Raw genomic sequence first — 17975 nt, forward strand, 5'->3', positions numbered from 1 at the left:
AAGTTTACCATTTATTGATTGATATTCAGGCCGATACTTCTTCTTAATATATGAAATATTTCTGTGATCATTATTTATTGTTTAATTACTCTTTTCAAATTATGAGCAATATTAAAGCCTATGTTGTTGACTTTAAGCTTTTTTAAAACTTTTCCGATTAGTTTCTTTACACGATTTTTTTAGCCGAGATCCATTTGTGCTACATTTCACTTCTTCCGTAAATGCATTTCATGTTTTCACCCCCTGGACAGAAATGCACTTACTTTTCATAACTGTGCTGCTTCTGCTATTCTTTTCAAATGAGTTCCACTCTGAGAGCATATCTTCCTTTTTTTCTTTTGAAAGACTTTTATGAAGCATGTTGTTTCTTGATTTAAACAGGATTAGTGCTGTTTTTCTGATCAATTAAGTGTATGAACATTAAAGCCCTTATCCTAATAAATAATGGATTGTTGCGGTCATTTAATTAAACATTGTTTACTATTCATATAGCTTGCACACTGAACTAAGGGTGGTTTTGCCAGCATTGCCTAATGCCTAGTATTGCCTACCTTAACATTTTTTATGAAATAGGGTCAAATCAATGCGCGGTAAAGAATTTTCAAAGTTCTATGGTTAAAAGTGGTGTTAACGTACCAATTTTTCTCGAAGTTTTGGACTTTACTAGATTTATCTGATTTTTCCAATTTAGTTTGTTGACAATAATTACAGATAAAATATAGTTCTCATACACTCTTTGTAATTCCACAGTTTCTATCATTAAATCTATAGGAGTGGTAAAGTGATTCAATCAATTTCCATAACCTTTGTTTTTTTAATGAAAAAAAATTAGTAATCAATTTTCACACTGAAACACCGAAAATAAAAATATTTTGAAAACATTTCTTCAAATATAACATTAATTCACCAGTTGTAAAAGATGAGGAAGACATTATGATTAAGCTCAAAGAACTACCGTACCTTAAATGACATCTTACACAGGATTCGCCTGATCACTATCCATACACCCATCCATTCCATCCATTCATTCAACTATCCTTCCATTTCTCATACCTCATGATCACTGTTCATAGATTCTGTAGCAGTGAGCAGAATAAAGGTTAATTATAATGGCCACTGAGAGTGGAAATAGAACATTGTTTGTCAGCGGAGTCCGTAAATTTCGAAACGTTTCACAACCTGAATCCATCGCCACTCACTTTGACACTATTAATCAGGCGTCACCGGTAGATGGCAGTCGTGTTTATAATTGTTACTGTATAAAATATCAGAAGAAGAAAACTATCCAATCACAGATCATCAAATTCTTAATGACCACCGCGGAAGTTACATGTCCGTGTCCATGACCATCAAGTTGCACTTTGTCTGCTGTAATTACACGTGTCCACAAGCCGGACATATATAGTTATCCGGAAACACAATCAGTCCGCGTTTGAGGCAAGCATGTCAGCCAGTGAACATGTGTTTCGGGCCGTGGAGACGCCGCTGTTCTGGCTCGGTGCTGTGACCGCGGCCTGGCTGTCGGTGTGTTCCGTGTATCGATTGTTGGTCGGGATTAAGGTGTGGGTGCTGGGCAACGGGCGGCTGGTATCACCCGCTAAACTTGGGAAATGGGCAGGTGAGTGATTTTTGATATCGTGCTTTATTTGGTTTACTTCAAGGTGTTTTCTAACGCCCCCCCCCCCCTTGATTTAATAATAATGATACATAATTAAATTATATATTCTGGTCACATACGAGAGAACAGTTTAAGAACGGTAGAAATATATACACTCACAGCAGTACCTTTTGTGTCATTACATGATATGTGTATAAATATGACATTATCGAATGTCATATATGTAACGTGAATATTTCTCCGAAGCTTGATTTGGATGGAGAAAAACATTGTATCGAATCAAAATTGCATTTTCCATTTTCAATCGTGCAGCCCTAGGTATAGCACGCCGTGTGTTTATCCCTCAGGTGTGTGAAATGTCGCTGACGTCTCTCATCCCCTTTCAGTGATAGTAGGCGCCAATGTTTCCAAGAATGCAACCAAAAATGGCAACACTTTGGCTCCTAACACTGTTGGCGCTGTTGCTCACCATAAAATTGTTGTTACTGGTGCAGCTTGTGATGCATACTGCTTCCTTGTCCCTGCTGAAATTCTCCTTGATTCTTTCTCTGGCTCTCTCTCCTTCTCCACCTCCATCCATCTCTGCCTTGTGCTCCCAAACCCCTATCACCCTCTCAATCCAATTGGTTAGAAGGAGGTTTTTATTTCCTCCGTCGCCAAGTGCTTGCTCATGTGGGGTTCACTCTCATTGATGACTATAGATGCCAAATACGGATAGTAACTGGGAGGCTTGGTCGGGAATGAGTTGTTCAAATGTGAGGAATGCGGTTCTAGACCTGCTTCATGCGGAAGGGGTTTTGAGACAACTTATTTTGCGATTTGGTGCTATAGAGCACACTTGAATTGAATACAAAAGCAAATATAATGTTCTCTTGATTTACTGAAAAATTAGAAACGTACAGACAGAAATCTGTACAGTGCGCACAACTTGTTCCTTTTACATTTGTACGCTATCTGTTAACTGTCAATATACCCATTTGTTTGTTATTGTGTTTATATTTTGCAGAGTGCACAACTGCATGCTGCCATATATTGGCAAATTCTTACGGCTAACTTCCAGAGTATTATTATTATTTGATATATAGTACATTTCAGTAGGATATGGTGAAGTGTTAAACGACTGCAAACGGTGTCTTTTACCGTTGACAATCAAAATTGATCTTTATTCTCTTGTGGAAATTGCCTGGACTGTATACCACTTGGGCTAATGTTACATTTATGTTCAGTTTGAGAATATAATACTACTGTACGTAGTTCAATGTTATATTATACTCACAAAATACAGTGGTGATTTAAAATAAGAGTGACTTCACTTGAATTTTTCGAGATATTAAGTCTTCTTTTTTTCTGCTTTAACTTGTGAACACAAACTTGAGATTACAAGCACTGCATAGTGTCAGTAAAGTGTATTTAACCCACTTCGTAGGTGTTTCGCTACGAGCGAACCTTTGATCATCAATTCATTCATTCAAATCATCAGGCGTCAGTTACACTTTGCATATTTAATACAGTCAAGCTATGTTGCCTTAAAAATGGTCCGCGAGATAATTAATGGTTAGCATCAATAGTGTATGTATCTGACTTGAAAGGAATGATATCCATGAAAGGGAGTAGCTTGCTGTGTAAACAGTCAGTTATTTCAGGGAGAGTAAAGAGACATGACTTCGCATCTCCACATTATGACTCAGTTTTTATAAAGTTATAGAGTGGTATTTTTCCTCATTTAAAAACAAAAACATTTGGGGTGGTGGTGTGGGGAGTGCTGGAATAGATTAATGGCATTTCCATTCATTTCAATGGGGGAAATGATTTGAGAGATGTGTCTTTTGAGTTCCGAGCATGGAATTAAAGTCATATCTCAAGGTGTGACTGTATTTCCATTTCGAGCCAGCATGATGTTGTGCTGTTTCTCTTTGTCATGGTTCATGTTTGCTCCACCACACTCAGTGGTTTCCAATTTTTTAACAGTAAGTACAGCTGTATTTGAAACAAAACATCAAAATGGAATTGCGGGCCAGACTTTGGTCAATGAATGTAATCTGTAGTCAAAGATTGTGATCGGATTCAAGAGTTGGTTGTAAATCGGTCCATCTGTCAAGTCAGTGTTCAGACACACGGGGGGCTGAGTGAACTTTGGTGCTATTAACATTAAATATGATCAAAACAAGAGGTTGATGGAAGAAGCGACAGTAATTCCCAAGTCACACCCACATCAAAATCAGTTTTTACGCAATTCTGCTTACTGCTGACCACTGAACGTGAATAAAACCATTCTCTTACCGACGTAATAAGGTGAATCCGAGACAATAATTGATCTGTTTAATGCACATGAGTCTGTCGGAGAAGCCGACAGTCTTGAGAGTGTCAGTTGAAATCTCCTTTCATCTCTTCGTGCGAGGCTAAATATAGAAGTGTTAGCAAACCTTTTTATTTTATTTTATTTTTTACCCCTTAACATTTTTGATTACGCATGCAGAGCGATTCAGGATGCGCAGTGAGGCAAAGGAGCCCGTTGGCCTCGTTTGCTTCCCTCATTCACAAACTTTGCCTGACTCAAGTGGATGTGATTGAGCCGACAGCTTCATTATGTAATAGTACTTGAGCCATTCATAAACGAGTTTCACATTAGGCGTTGGATCCTTAGGATTCTGGTTCATTGGTTCCTGCGTGCGTGCGTATCAGAGAGGGCTAGGGATAGACTATCCACAAAAAAGGCCTGGGTTTTTATAAATATTCTTCCCAAATCTATAGTAATCTCTTATTGAGCACCTCTCCTCTGCTAAAATAATCCATTCTCATCAGAGTTGTGGATTAGATGGCGTCATTCTTGCACAGTTGCTTCATAGGCTGCCCACAATAAAGCACTCTAAAACAGGGGTCCCCAACCTTTTTTCCCTCACGAACCGGTTTAATGTCAGACTATATTTTCAGGGAACTGCCTTTAAAGGCCGGATAAATACAACAAAATAATATGATATGACCAATATGAAAACTGGTATTTTTGAAACATAATAATAAACACGAATCATGACACGATGAACGTCCTATCTGGTCGCAACACTCTCTGGTCGCCATGGTAATGATTACACATGCCTTCAAAATAAAATCGACCGCAAATACAAAGTGCATGAAAAGTATAACTCACCATCGCCGCATATTATGCAGACTGGGCTTGGTGCGTGGGAATCTCCCGTTGTGATCAATCTGTATTTTAAGTAGGACTCCTGACACTGTCCGTTAAATGTAGCCTTCTCTTTCTTGAAAGTTCTAGGCTTCTCCTCTGTCTCCTGGCTGGGCCTTTCCCCCTTCCCGAAAAAAACTTCTCAAAGACATTTGTTTTTTACTCATTTTGCTAGCTCCTGGGTTTCATTTTAGCGGTAAACTATCACGTAACTGAGAAGCCACACCTTCACCTGCGTCAAGAGTGACATATTGTAGACAGATGTTACAGAGGATCCGGTAATTTTTCAAAATAAAACATCTTTCAGATTCCGAAATGAATAAAACGGAAGTAATGTACAGTAAGTTATGTATTCTTTCTGTGCGGCCCGGTACCCAAATGACCCACGGACCGGTCCGCGGCCCAGGGGTTGGGGAGCTCTGCTGTAAAATGTGCTGCTTTACTGTACTTGAGGTGAAGGGGTAAGTAAAGCAGTCAGTATTTGGTGTGAGCGCCATTTGCTTGAAGCAGGGCAACATGTCTCTGACTTGATTAGGTTGTTGTGGCCTTTGGCGTGTTGGTCCAATCCTCATCAATGACTGTGAAGTTGCCGGATGTTCCTAGAGGAACTGGTTTGATCACACGCCAGGTGAATATGCAGGCTATGTAAGAACTGGGATGTTTTCAGCTCCCAGGAATTGTGTACAGATGTTTGCAAAACGGGGCTGTGCGTTATCATGCTGCAGTATGAGCTATGAGGATAGTCATGGAAATTCTTGGAGTCAGCATGCCAATTGCACTCACCCTCAAACTTTGCCATATAGGTGGAGAAGTGCTCTGTTATGAGACAAAAAAGTGTTGGCTTTGTATTTTTTTGAGCGTGCTTTACTGTCATCTTGCACCATTTACCCTCACCATAGTGAACACACCCCATGATAGAGTCCTCAAGGTGCCTTTTATCACAGAATTGCGTATTTTTAGGTATTTTGAAGAATAACGCTGACAATGGCAAAGAGCAGTTAATAGGTCAATCAACAATGCATTACAATGGTTGACTGGTGACTCGGCATTCTGTAAATGACGTCACCCGCTGGAGATTGCAGAGCAAAAGCGTCATCTTTGAACCGCTCACGAGGGTGATCAGCATTTAACATTTCAACCGCTTTTATACTCGCATCGTGATGAAAAGTCTTGCTTGAGTTCTCCACATTCTCTATTTTTTCCATTATAAAATTACAAATATTAAAGTCATAATTTATTTGGATTTAAGGTTCTCGAGTAACATTTATGTTGTGAAATTGAACAGTGGAGATTTCTTTTTGTCAGATTCCGTAATATATGCACTAACTAACTATATATATAATTATTTTTTTTCCCCAAGATGGCGCCCGAGTAGGCAGCCGTCAGCAAGTGCTCTTCAAAAGCCTTGCTTTTTTGTTCTTTTTTGTTGTTTTTGTTTTTTGTTTTGTCACATGTTTGTTGTTTCATCGTGTGGACTTGATATGGACTGTTTTCAGCGTTTTTTTGGCCACGACATTCGTCAAAGGAGAAGTATCTGTGCTTGGTGGTTGCGCCTTCTCGGCAGCACGCCTGTACCAGCACAGATTTTGATTGGGGAGGGATGTCGGCGCCATTGACTGTCGGTGCTGGACAGACCTGGGGCGCTTGTGTTTTTTGCGCCTGTAATGGGCAGCATTTGTCACACCCCGTTTTGTTCAGTGGCTATGTCGGCCCTGTTGGACAGTCGGCGTTGGTGCGGCTGGATGGATGGCTGCTGAAGTTGAGGATGAGGAGAGAGGAGCGTTGGCGCAGGGCGCCGATGCGTATTTGGAACCGAGAGTCGCCGCTTGGAATTGAAATGGATTTCCATGGGACAGGAGAAGTGAACCAATCTCTTTTTTCGTCAATGGATGCTACAGCTTCTTGTTGACTTTGAAACTTAGCTTGTAGCCGACGTGTGCACATTTTGAGCATGACGTCTCTGATCCACTGGTTAAAGGACACGTTGATTCTCTCCTCTTTCATCTCAAACTGCTTCAAACAACAAAGCGTGTGACGGAAAAGTGGTTAGGACTGCACGACTGTCCGTGTTTTATGTTATGTGTTGTGTTTATTATTTTACTTTATGTTAACTGTTTTGTTAAGCGCTTTGTTACTGCTGCCACTGTTGTGAAAGCGCTATATAAATCAGCATGTATTGTATTGTATTGTATTGTAACTATCCTGCTAAAATGTTGTTGACAAGCAGTAATTTAAAAATGTGGAAATTCAGACAAATTGTTCTGGTTGAGGAAAATGTAGCAGGGTAATTGCAGCTTGTCAGTTGTATTTGTGGATTGTGTTGTGACACGACTCGCCATTGTTTCAGATTGTGTCCGTGCAGTGGGTTGTCCATGAGTCACGGAGCTCATACAGTGATGCTTCTGTTGCTGAAAAAGAGTCCAGTTTGAACACAACGCAGTGCTTCTCTTGAGGGACACATTGAAACTCCCTGTTATTCCCTGTTATCAACAGAAATTCCATTCCTTGCGCCAACATTTTTGCCCTGACACCGGGGCGCCTTTCAACATTTTCCTTCAAATCTGTTTGCATTTTGGTTCGTTTCACTATCCTGTCTGCTGCCAGGGCAGCATTGCAAAAGAAAATCTGTTCTCATTTGCCTCACGTAGATTAGTAAATGTTAAATGTATAAATAGTACCAACATTTAAATTGCAGTACTTTGTGCTGTTGCAAAGCAACCTTACAACCCGGTTACCTAAAATTGGCTATATGAAGTCAATATTTTTCTTTTATTTTTGTAATGCCACTCATTAGAAATAGTTTTGTTAGTGAACTGAAATTCTGCAGTATGGCCACACTAACTCAGCTGGAAATAACATTCCCCCTTGTCCTTCCATAGATCCGTTTATTCTCTAAAACACCTTAAAATAACCCATCTTCTGTTTCCCTCTCATTGTGCTTGCAGAAGCTCTCCCGCTCCCCTTCTCTGTGCTATTTTTAGCTGCCCCTAGGATCCCCTGTGTTGATGTTTGTCATTTTCTCTCTCACGGTCCCCCCCTCTCACTACTTATGTTTGATCGCACTGCAACCCGAGAGAATGCTTGGCACCTCAGCACCATCTGTACTCTAAAAGACCACACAGACGGGAGATGGGTACAGCCGAGGCTACATGATTGTTGGAAAAAGAGAGGCTTTGGTGTATAAATAACACTCCTGTATTTTAGCCACAGCAGGAAGAGTAAAAATAGCTACACGTGTCATGTTGGTAGTACAATGGCTTCAGCATTCACTGATTTATTTGAGCAAATCCTTCTGTTATTTGTGGAAAAACTCACTTTTTTAAAAATTTATAAACACAAATGATTTTATTTAATATTGATGTATTGTCCAAGAGCAGTTTGGGTGTGTCACGAGTGAGTAAATTCTCTCCATGTTATGTCAATCCAAAATATTTAAATAATTTGGAATTAGGTCTCTGTAGTCAATTTACCATTTTTTTTACGTAGTTGTGACGGGAGCAACAGATGGGATTGGCAAAGCCTATGCAGAGGAGGTATACACACACACACACACACACACACACGCCTTGTTTAGTATCATTTCTATATTATTCAACTAACAGGCCTTATCGTTCTGCTGTTGTATTTTTTTTTAGTTGGCCCGCAGGGGCTTTGCCATTGTGCTAATTAGTCGCTCTCAAGAGAAGCTGGATGAAGTATCCAAAGCAATTGGTAAGAAACATTTCATGAACACAAAAGTTCATGAAACCTTTGGTCATGTATTTTCCTAGTAATCATAGATTTAGGAGTACAGTGATCCCTCGCCACTTTGCCCTTCAAGTTTTGCGGCTTCAGTATTTCACAGTTTTTTAAATATTAATAAAAGAAAAAAATGCAGCCATGAGAGGACGAGTGGATCATCGCCGGTCTGTTGACTGTATCGCATACTGTGTCTGAGTGTTATGTTCGCGATAACTTTTTTTGTTGAATCGATAGCTTTTTTTGACGAGTTGATTAGCCGCCTTCTTCACCACCAACGCAAGCCTCTTCACCTCTCTCACAAGGCAATGTTGATGAATGTTAATTACTGTATAAGGTATAAGGTTTTCTAATTAAAGATTTAAGTAAATACGTATACTGTGGTAATCCTGTCTCAAATATGTAAAGTATAAATACTGTTTACATGTTTTAAACGTGTTGGTAACTATGATGTTTCTTGCTTGCATTGTCAATGATCAGACAAACGACAACTGGTTTGTCAACTGCTTGTAGTCTCAGACATTTACCAACAGAGGGTGCTAACATACTGTGGAACAGCCACGAATCCCGGTTCAACCGGATGCAAACATCCATCCATCCATTTTCCGAACCGCTTGATCCTCACTAGGGTCGCGGGGGGTGCTGGAGCCTATCCCAGCCATCTCCGGGCAGTAGGCGGGGGACACCCTGAATCAGTTGCCAGCCAATCGCAGGGCACACAGAGACGAACAACCACCCACGCCCACACTCACACCTAGGGACAATTTAGAGCGTCCAATCAACCTGCCATGCATGTTTTTGGAATGTGGGAGGAAACCGGAGCACCCGGAGAAAACCCACGCAGGCCCGGGGAGAACATGCAAACTCCACACAGGGAGGCCGGAGCTGGAATCGAACCCGGTACCTCTGCACTGTGAAGCCGACGTGCTAACCACTGGACTACCGGGCCGCCCCGGATGCAAACATTTCAGACACAAACGCTAAAATTCCTGGGGGGGTGTCAAATCCTACTTTGTGGTTTTTCAATTTTTTCGGGAGGGTCTGGAACCAAGTCACTGCGAAAAAAGACTGAGTTGTCAGGTTCCTGCTAATGCCTGGTGTCCCTACCTTTATTCTCATTTATACAGTAGCATTCAGATGTTTAGACATACTTGCTCATGCTGTAAATGCGATTGTGGGTCCTAACATTTAATTAATACTTCATATTTCTAAACATGCTACATCTTTATTCATACCTACAGAGAGCAAATATGGTGTGGAGACAAAAACTATTACAGCAGACTTCAGTTCAGTCAACATTTATTCTCAGATTGAAGATGAACTTGCAAGGCTGGAGATCGGGGTGTTAGGTAAGATCCAACTTTCACACCTTGGACAATTTAGATCCATATCTGCACTCTTGAATATACTTTGTATTAATTGACTCTCTTGCTAGCAAATGTTTGTTCTGTTTTTAGCCTTATGCTGCCCCCCTCAGGTTGCATTGGGGAGAAACACTGACTTTGAATGTTGAATATTTTGTGAATGTCAACAGTGAACAACGTTGGGATATCCTATTCTTACCCAGAATTCTTCCTCAGCGTCCCCAATCTGGATACTGTAAGTCAGTGTCTTCATCATTAGTTTCTAGGAGCCCAAGAATGATTCATGTATATATAAAGGAGGAAAATGTTACATTTACACTGTAGAAATAACTTGGATATGAAGCATTGAAGGTTTTGGATTCATCTCATCAGATATCACACCACATACATATGTTCCAATTCACACGTTTAATGTCATGCTATGTTCTCCTTGTTCCAGTTCATTGACACGCTGGTGAATGTCAACATAACATCAGTGTGCCAGGTAGGTGCTGCCAAGTGAAAACAAATAAGAGCACACGGTAGAGCACAGACTTTTGCCTGACTTGGTGCACAGTAATCACAGAGGCACCTTAAGCCAACTGCAAGAAGCAAAGCAAAGGTTAAGGCCAAACTCAAACAGGCTTATTTTAAATTAAAACCACTAATATTAGATTTGAAAAACAAAGAAGGAAGTCTGCTCTTGGTTGTCCCTAGAGCAGGGGTGCCCAACTCTGGTCCTCGAGGGCCCCTATCCAGCTTGTTTTAGATGTCTCCCCCTGCCAACACATCAGATTCAAACGAACAGGATCGTTATCAAGCTTCCGTAAAGCTTGCTGATAAGCCGATCATTTGAAACAGGTGTGTTGGAGGACGAAATCCGCTAAAACGTGCAGGATAGGGGCCCTCGAGTACCAGAGTTTGTGCCCCCCGTCCTAGAGCAACAACCCACCTGCTCTCTTAACACTTCCACTAACAGAATTTGTCATGTAGTGAATCTTCAAACTGCTCCCACAGCTATAATTGTCATCATCATCTCTTTGTCTCACCACGCGCAACCCACACATCCACAGACAAATGGATGAACACTTGTCCAGAGCCGATACATTTTGTTCCTTGTTTTTATTCTTGTCTGATCTGTTTTGACTTGTTGGCTTTACATTTTGTCCTTTCTGACGCTATCATCTTCTTGCCAGATGACAAGACTCGTTTTGCCTCAAATGGCTGAGAGGTGAGATCTTTTTTGCCGTTATATTTCCACAGGCAACAATTTTAATTGTTTTTTTTTTTGGCTTTGTAGCCTTTGTTTTCTGTGTCTTGTGCATTTAGTTTGATAGCATCCCATACTACATAATATGAACACGATTCACTGTGCAGTTAAATATAAATTAACATACACTGGGGCAGGGCAATTAAGCAACATTTAATTGCTATGATTTTGGCCTCTTTGGTTCTTAAAACATAATTGAAGAAAAACATGTGATGTTATCTGATTCTGAGCATGCTTTAAACTGTTTTTAATGACACCCCAGTTCGAGTTGACTATAAAACTAAACGCACAACAAAAATAATTCCACACTTTGTCGATTTACATACAAGTCTCATTTAATTAAAAAAAATAAAACATTGCTAGTGCTCATGCTAAAGTAATTGTAGAACCCCCACAATGTACTGAAGGGAAATTAGCTTTGACTTCCCGGAGTGATATTCTTTCAAATAATGACTATTTTCACAAAAGAGCTGTAAGAACTCATACATACAGGTACTGTAACAGTGCTCACAGGAGCAGATGTTTCCCACTTTGTGAAAAACGAGTGATATTAATAGAGCTTCGTTGCAACTTTCGTCTTCTACTCTTCTTATGTCATTGTAAGTTTATACTCCATGCATTATGGCACCACACTTCTCCTAAGAGGCTATCATGTGCACAGAAGGAACAGCCAGTGTTCATTGTTTGGGCCCGAGCAGAGACTGCTTCTAGGTCCCCATAGTTATGGTAGAAATAAGAATAATATAAATCATAGTTATTATTATTGCCCATAGAGAATATGATTTTTGAGGAACTGAACATGACCAAAAACACACTAAATTCTGCACACACATCGATCGAGCCAGGCAAATAAATTTGATGTTTTAGTGATCATTCATGAGTACAACAGTGTACTCATATATATAGTAGGTAATAGTAGTAAAAATAATATAAATATAATCATGTAAAATGGTAGTCGAAATGGGTCTGTATCACCCCCTGCAGAGGTTGAGTGGAGCCCTGCTTGGAACACTGAACCTACAGCTATAAAAATTGGGAGACAGTTACAGCACCGTGAGAAGTCCAAAAAAAGATTTTGGTCGCTGTGCCCTGTGTTCAATTAAAGCTGTGTTGCATGCTTTGATTTTTCTATTAAATTTTTAGGGAGATTTAAGGTTAAATATCATCACCTGATGTGAGTTACCTGTTGTGATTTCAGAAAGAAGGGCGCTATTCTCAACATCTCTTCAGCCAGTGGGATGTACCCCGTTCCTCTGCTCACCGTCTACTCTGCATCCAAGGTGAAGCTGTTGTTGCAAATTTCAAATGTGAAATTAAATGTGAGCATAGAATTATCATGGTAACATTCATCATACCTTAGGCGTGGGCTGTTGGCAAATTCTGATGGAGTGGTAGCCTTGAATAAAAATATTGCACTCTCACAGTATTGTAATTGCACCTCTAAATTACCCTTTAGAAAAAATGTAAATAAATATTTGGCTGGATAAAAACACAATTTTTTTCCCCCAATGAACTCATCCTATTTTATTTTTAAACAAAGTACATTTATTGTTATGTATCATGTTAAGTTAAAAACATATATAGATTTTCATTCCTCTTATGTTTAAATTATTCTTCTTAAGTCACAGTGTCCCATCGCTGGTAAGCTATTTTTAGAACCGACCGGAAGGCTACTCATCTTTCCTTGCGCCGCTGACTAGTACATGCTGACACCATGTTTTATTTGTTTATTTATTTATTTTTGTCTGAATTTTTACGGACAATGTCTGCTTTTAAGGACAATGCACATTACAAAGGACAAAGCAAAAAAATAAAAAAGCATCAGTAAGTGTGCTGGAGTCTGTCTTCTCCCTCTGTCCTTCCTCCCTCCCAATGTAACTGCTCAACCCTCCCCTCTCTGCTCATTTGAGGATTAGAAACAGAAGTGACTATCCATCCATCCATCCATTTTCCGAACCGCTTGATCCTCACTAGGGTCGCGGGGGGGGGGGGGGTGCTGGAGCCTATCCCAGCCGTCTTCGGGCAGTAGGCGGGGGACACCCTGAATCAGTCGCCAGCCAATCGCAGGGCACACAGAGACGAACAACCATCCACGCCCACACTCACACCGAGGGACAATTTAGAGCGCCCAATCAGCCTGCCATACATGTTTTTGGAATGTGGGAGGAAACTGGAGCACCTGGAGAAAACCCACGCAGGCCCGGGGAGAACATGCAAACTCCACACAGGGAGGCCGGAGCTGGAATCGAACCCGGTACCTCTGCACTGTGAAGCCGACGTGCTAACCACTGGACTACCGGGCCGCCAGAAGTGACTAATCTCTCATTACTAACTTCAGAGATGCAGATTGTTAAGTGCTCACAAGTCCTCTCAAAAAACAAAACCAAAGCACATTACCGGTGACAAACACTTTTAGCGGCAATTGAAACCGTGACTTTCTAAAACCACAGTAAACTGTCAAACCAATAATTGGCCCATGCCTACACCACACACTGCGAATGATAAGGATAATGTAAGATGGCGATCACTGCATTTTTATCAAAGAGCTTGAGACGGAATAGCTTCAATATGTCTGCGTGGACAGAAATATCACCCTAACGAAAACACCGCAGAACGAAGACTTCTTCAAAGGCTTAAACATTCACCACCTGCAAAATCACTGTTGCCAAATGCACAGCGTGTCAGATTCATCTTGGTTTGACTCCTGACAGCTGCTGACCCTGCATACACATCACAAAATACGTTAAATTTAGATACGGTAATTTACCTGTTAAGTCGCTTTCATGTCTTATTCATCGCCTTGTAAATGATTATTGAGAGAATCAAAGGTAAGTGTCCATTACAATTAAAGCAAGGGAGTAGGAGGTACTTGTGATGGCTTTTTCAGCATTGGGAGGATCATACTGTATGGCTGTACTGTACTTGGTATTGCCAAGCTATGCAGGAGGGGGAAAAAATGACACAATCTATGAATCTTTTTTTTTTGGTCTTGTCAACATTAAACTGTTCTGGCTGTACTCTACCCCCCGGAAAGGCTGCAGCTCACGTGACCATGGATTTTAAAAAATGAGGGTATTGTAGATAGCATAACACGTTTTGACATCCAGTTTTCACACCATTCTTTTGGGCCGGGACTGCAACAGACTAGAATCGACCCGAACGTATACTGTAATGGCTTTGCCGCTACACTATTTAACAGGATATGTTCTGTACTGTTCCTGTTTTTCTCAACTCCAAGATGACTCAAAGAATAACACACACTCCTAGCTTGAGGAGGGAAAAAGTCTTACGCTTTGTCAGAGATTAAGAGCAGAACAGGATGAAACGTATGTGTTGGGACGTTATGTGGGTGCGATCTTTGAACGGCATACTGTATATTCAAAAACATGAGGCTAAGCGGCATTGAAAATGCACCTATTACAGCCTCCAAGGTCAAGGGACATCAGTGTAAGATTGCACCATCCGTCGTCATTTGAGCCAAAGTGAACTTAATGGGAGACACCTAACAAGGACTCCACTGTTAGGGGGGAAAAAGTAATAAAAAACGGAGACTGGAATTTGTCAAACTGCATGTTGACAAGCCACAGAGCTTCTGGGAGAATGTCCTATGGGCAGATGAGACAAAACTGGAACGTTTTGGCGAGGCACATCAACTCTGTTCATAGACGCAAAAATAAAGCATACGAAAAAAAAAGAACACATGCCTCACTACAGTTTGAAACGTGGAGAGTTCTCTGTTCATTTCTGGGACTGCTTTGCGACATCTGGAACAGGATGTCTTGAATCTGTGCAGGGTAAGGGTACAGTGAAATCACAGATATGTCAAGGTATTCGCAAAATAATTATTATGCTGCCCTGTGTCAGAAAGCTTGTTCTCTGAACAATGACAGGCCCAAAACACCCAAGAATGGCAAAAAGTAAAACATTTTACTTTTCTTTTCTATAAGCCTCGATCGAAATTCTTTTGAACATCTGCGGAAAAAGCTGAAGCATGCTGTCCGTGTCCTTCAAATCAGAGACAACTTAAGCAAAAGAGTGAGCCAAAAAAACTGCTGAGAGGTGCAGAAGTCTCATTGAAAGTTACAAAAATCATTTGCAGTGACCGCCTCAAAAGCTTGTGTCACAAAACTACCAATGGTTTTATTCAGGCCGATTTCATTCCTATTGTTATTTTTAACCATTCTGTTGAACCACAATTCAAAAGCAGTGTCTGGTTTTCATTGGTCATGTTCCGTTCAGTTTTTAATACTTTTGTTAGATTCAATTGATTCAATATTATAAAAATGAATCCATCGATATTGTGTTTTATAGGCATTTGTGGACTTCTTTTCACGAGGGTTGCAAGCTGAGTACAAGAGCAAAGGGATCATCATCCAGGTAGAGCGCCTACAACTCTGCTTTGTTGTTCATACATACACAACCACATCCGTACGTATGCTTTCATCTCTGAATATGTTGGAGGATCCAATGCTCAGTCAATACTTTTCATGTTGTGACTTGGGGGCGGCATGGCTCAGTGGTAGAGTGGTTGTTTCCCAACCCAGAGGTTGGCGGTCGGATCCCCGGCCATTGTGACCATGTCGAAGGGTCCTTGAGCAAGCTCCTGAACCCCCAGTTGCTCCTGATGAATGGATGGATAAAATCCAAACGTGACTCTGACTCCAAAAATTCCCTTTCTGCAGAGCGTTCTGCCATTTTTCGTTGCAACGAAGCTGAGTAAAATCCGGAGGGCCACGCTGGATACGCCGAGTCCGGAGCGCTACGTTGCCGCCGAGCTCAACACTGTGGGCCTCCAGGCGCAAACCAATGGTTACCTGCCTCATGCTCTCATGGTACAGTCAATTTGAAAGCGATAATAAGTGTCATCACTGCAACACAACTGGAGTCGTCACTCTGATCATGATACTTCCTACCACAAACACCGGTCACTTTTCGGCATAAAATCAGTGTGTGATGGATGAGAATGGATGCAAACCTTCCTCTGATTTGATTTATTTCACCTCATTTTAAATACATTTCTTGTACAGCTAACCTTTTCTTTTATTATGGTTCATAGCAGCCCATTGGCCTTTTATCGCAAAGTACAAATAGTGTATGTGAGCCTTGTTCCTGTGGTTTGTACACTAAGCAGTCTTGTTAATGATCAGAATAAAATACATACATGTAATTGCAAAGAAAAGGTTTAAAGCACTAATCGGGTCAAATGTGAGCCAAGAGAATATTAATTGTTCAGTTGAAACAATCACTGCATGACCCCCCCCCCCCCCCCCGAAAAAAATGCTTAAACCAAGCAGTTTTGTCTGGGTTTTTTTTGTTTTGTTTTTGGTTTCCCCTAGTTCATTACAAGAAGGGGTGGGGTTTGGGGGACAAATGGGCTCTCTTGGACGGTGCGCAGTTTCTTTGACAAAAGCACCCTTGTAACCGTTGTTCCTCCTGTAGGTTGAGAGTCATTAATGAATGTTAATTTGTCATTTGTAAATGCCACCAGCTGACCGTGTAATTTCTCTCTGCAGGGCTGGGTGAGTACAGCTCTGCTCCCTGCCAGCATTCTCAGCAGACACGTGATGGGAGTGACTTTGTCCCAGCGTGCTCGTTACCTCAAGAAGCAGAAGCAGGGCTAGCTCGGCGGCGGCTGGGAGCGGACCAGCTGTGCTCATGACTACCAACATCATCATCATGAGCGTGGCCGAAGAAGAGGAAAAGCTGACAGTTGCCGGGGGAGCAAATCACTTCCCCTGCCCTCAGAAAGTACAAGTCAGAGATAATGCAAGGCACCTTCTGGCCCCTATCGCTGTGTGTTAGTCTTTGAGCTTTAATCAACGGTTTGAGAATTCACATTTTCGGCTATACAGTAGTACTATACATTGAACGCTCCTAATAATGACAGGATATAAAGAAACTGAACTTGCAGCTCCATGAACAATATTTCGGAGTAAAATGTCTTTATGCAAGCAAAGGACTGAATGATGCTTTCAAAAGTTAACCTGTGGTTGTTGTCCGCAACTTATTTCCCTAGTGAGAATCATGTCCTCCTGTTTTTGTGATGTGTCAGTACTTTTCTACTACTTCCTGCCCTTAAATGTAATGTTTGAGCCAAGTTTGTGTTCATCTGTTTAACCAATGAAAACACACGAGTGACCAAATGAAGTACATGCGCACAATCTAATGAGGCCTCATCCAAATGTATCCTCTCAGACTGCGCCAGTACAGCTAATGTTGTGGCTCATGAGTGCATTTGTATACAGCCTGCAGAATGCGCACAGTTGTGTCCTATTAAAGTAAGCAGCATCCAAAGACACTGGTTTGATTGTCTGTTGTCTCTCTCTGCGGTGATAGCATTGTGGTACCAGGCATGTTCCTAAACAACTATTACTAGAGATCACTGTGGAAATTTCTTGCACAGTGGAGGTGAAATTTCATAGCAGCCAGACTGACTGTTTTAACCTCCTTGGCCTACATAAAAAAATAAATAAATACAATGTCAGTCTTGTGTGCTTCAGTGAGCACAAAGGTCTGCTGGAAAAGTATAAAAATATTTTGGGTGAAATGGTCAAGTGAAATTATGTTTTTAATTTCCTGACAAATTAAATCGACCGCCATCATGTAAAATTCATGTTTGGGAAAGTTGTTTGAATTTGTGAAGACATTTATGACAGTCTAGCCTTTAAAATGAGACTGGTGCTTTTTGTGCCTGTTTGCTTTGTCATTTGTATCAGAAAATGGCCAGATTTTCATTGTGTCCCTGCTTTGTTGCTGTGGGAATAGACCACTTGGAAAAGGCATCTCTGGGTTTTGCTCCAGCTGGCAGGACAAATATGAGCCCAT

At 41.0% G+C, this 17975-nt stretch overlaps 1 protein-coding gene across 2 annotated transcripts; it reads left to right on the plus strand.

The window, feature by feature from the left end:
- Window positions 1-1311: 1311 nt before the first annotated feature.
- Window positions 1312-17448, plus strand: hsd17b12b (hydroxysteroid (17-beta) dehydrogenase 12b). 2 transcript variants are annotated; one of them, XM_086106837.1, is made up of 11 exons: window positions 1312-1618; window positions 8286-8332; window positions 8435-8510; window positions 9779-9886; window positions 10072-10136; window positions 10341-10385; window positions 11077-11111; window positions 12349-12430; window positions 15462-15527; window positions 15833-15982; window positions 16664-17448. In XM_086106837.1, the coding sequence occupies exons 1-11, from the start codon at window positions 1444-1446 to the stop codon at window positions 16769-16771; spliced, it is 957 nt and encodes a 318-aa protein (XP_085962963.1). In that variant the 5' UTR covers window positions 1312-1443; the 3' UTR covers window positions 16772-17448. The 2 variants fall into 2 exon arrangements, with proteins under 2 accessions (XP_085962963.1, XP_085962964.1); XM_086106838.1 differs by lacking the exons at window positions 8286-8332; window positions 8435-8510.
- The last annotated feature ends 527 nt before the right edge of the window (window positions 17449-17975 follow it).

This window comes from Hippocampus guttulatus, chromosome 3 (assembly GCF_054856545.1).
Source record: "Hippocampus guttulatus isolate MCC_2025c chromosome 3, RoL_Hgut_1.0, whole genome shotgun sequence".
Lineage (NCBI taxonomy): Eukaryota > Metazoa > Chordata > Actinopteri > Syngnathiformes > Syngnathidae > Hippocampus > Hippocampus guttulatus.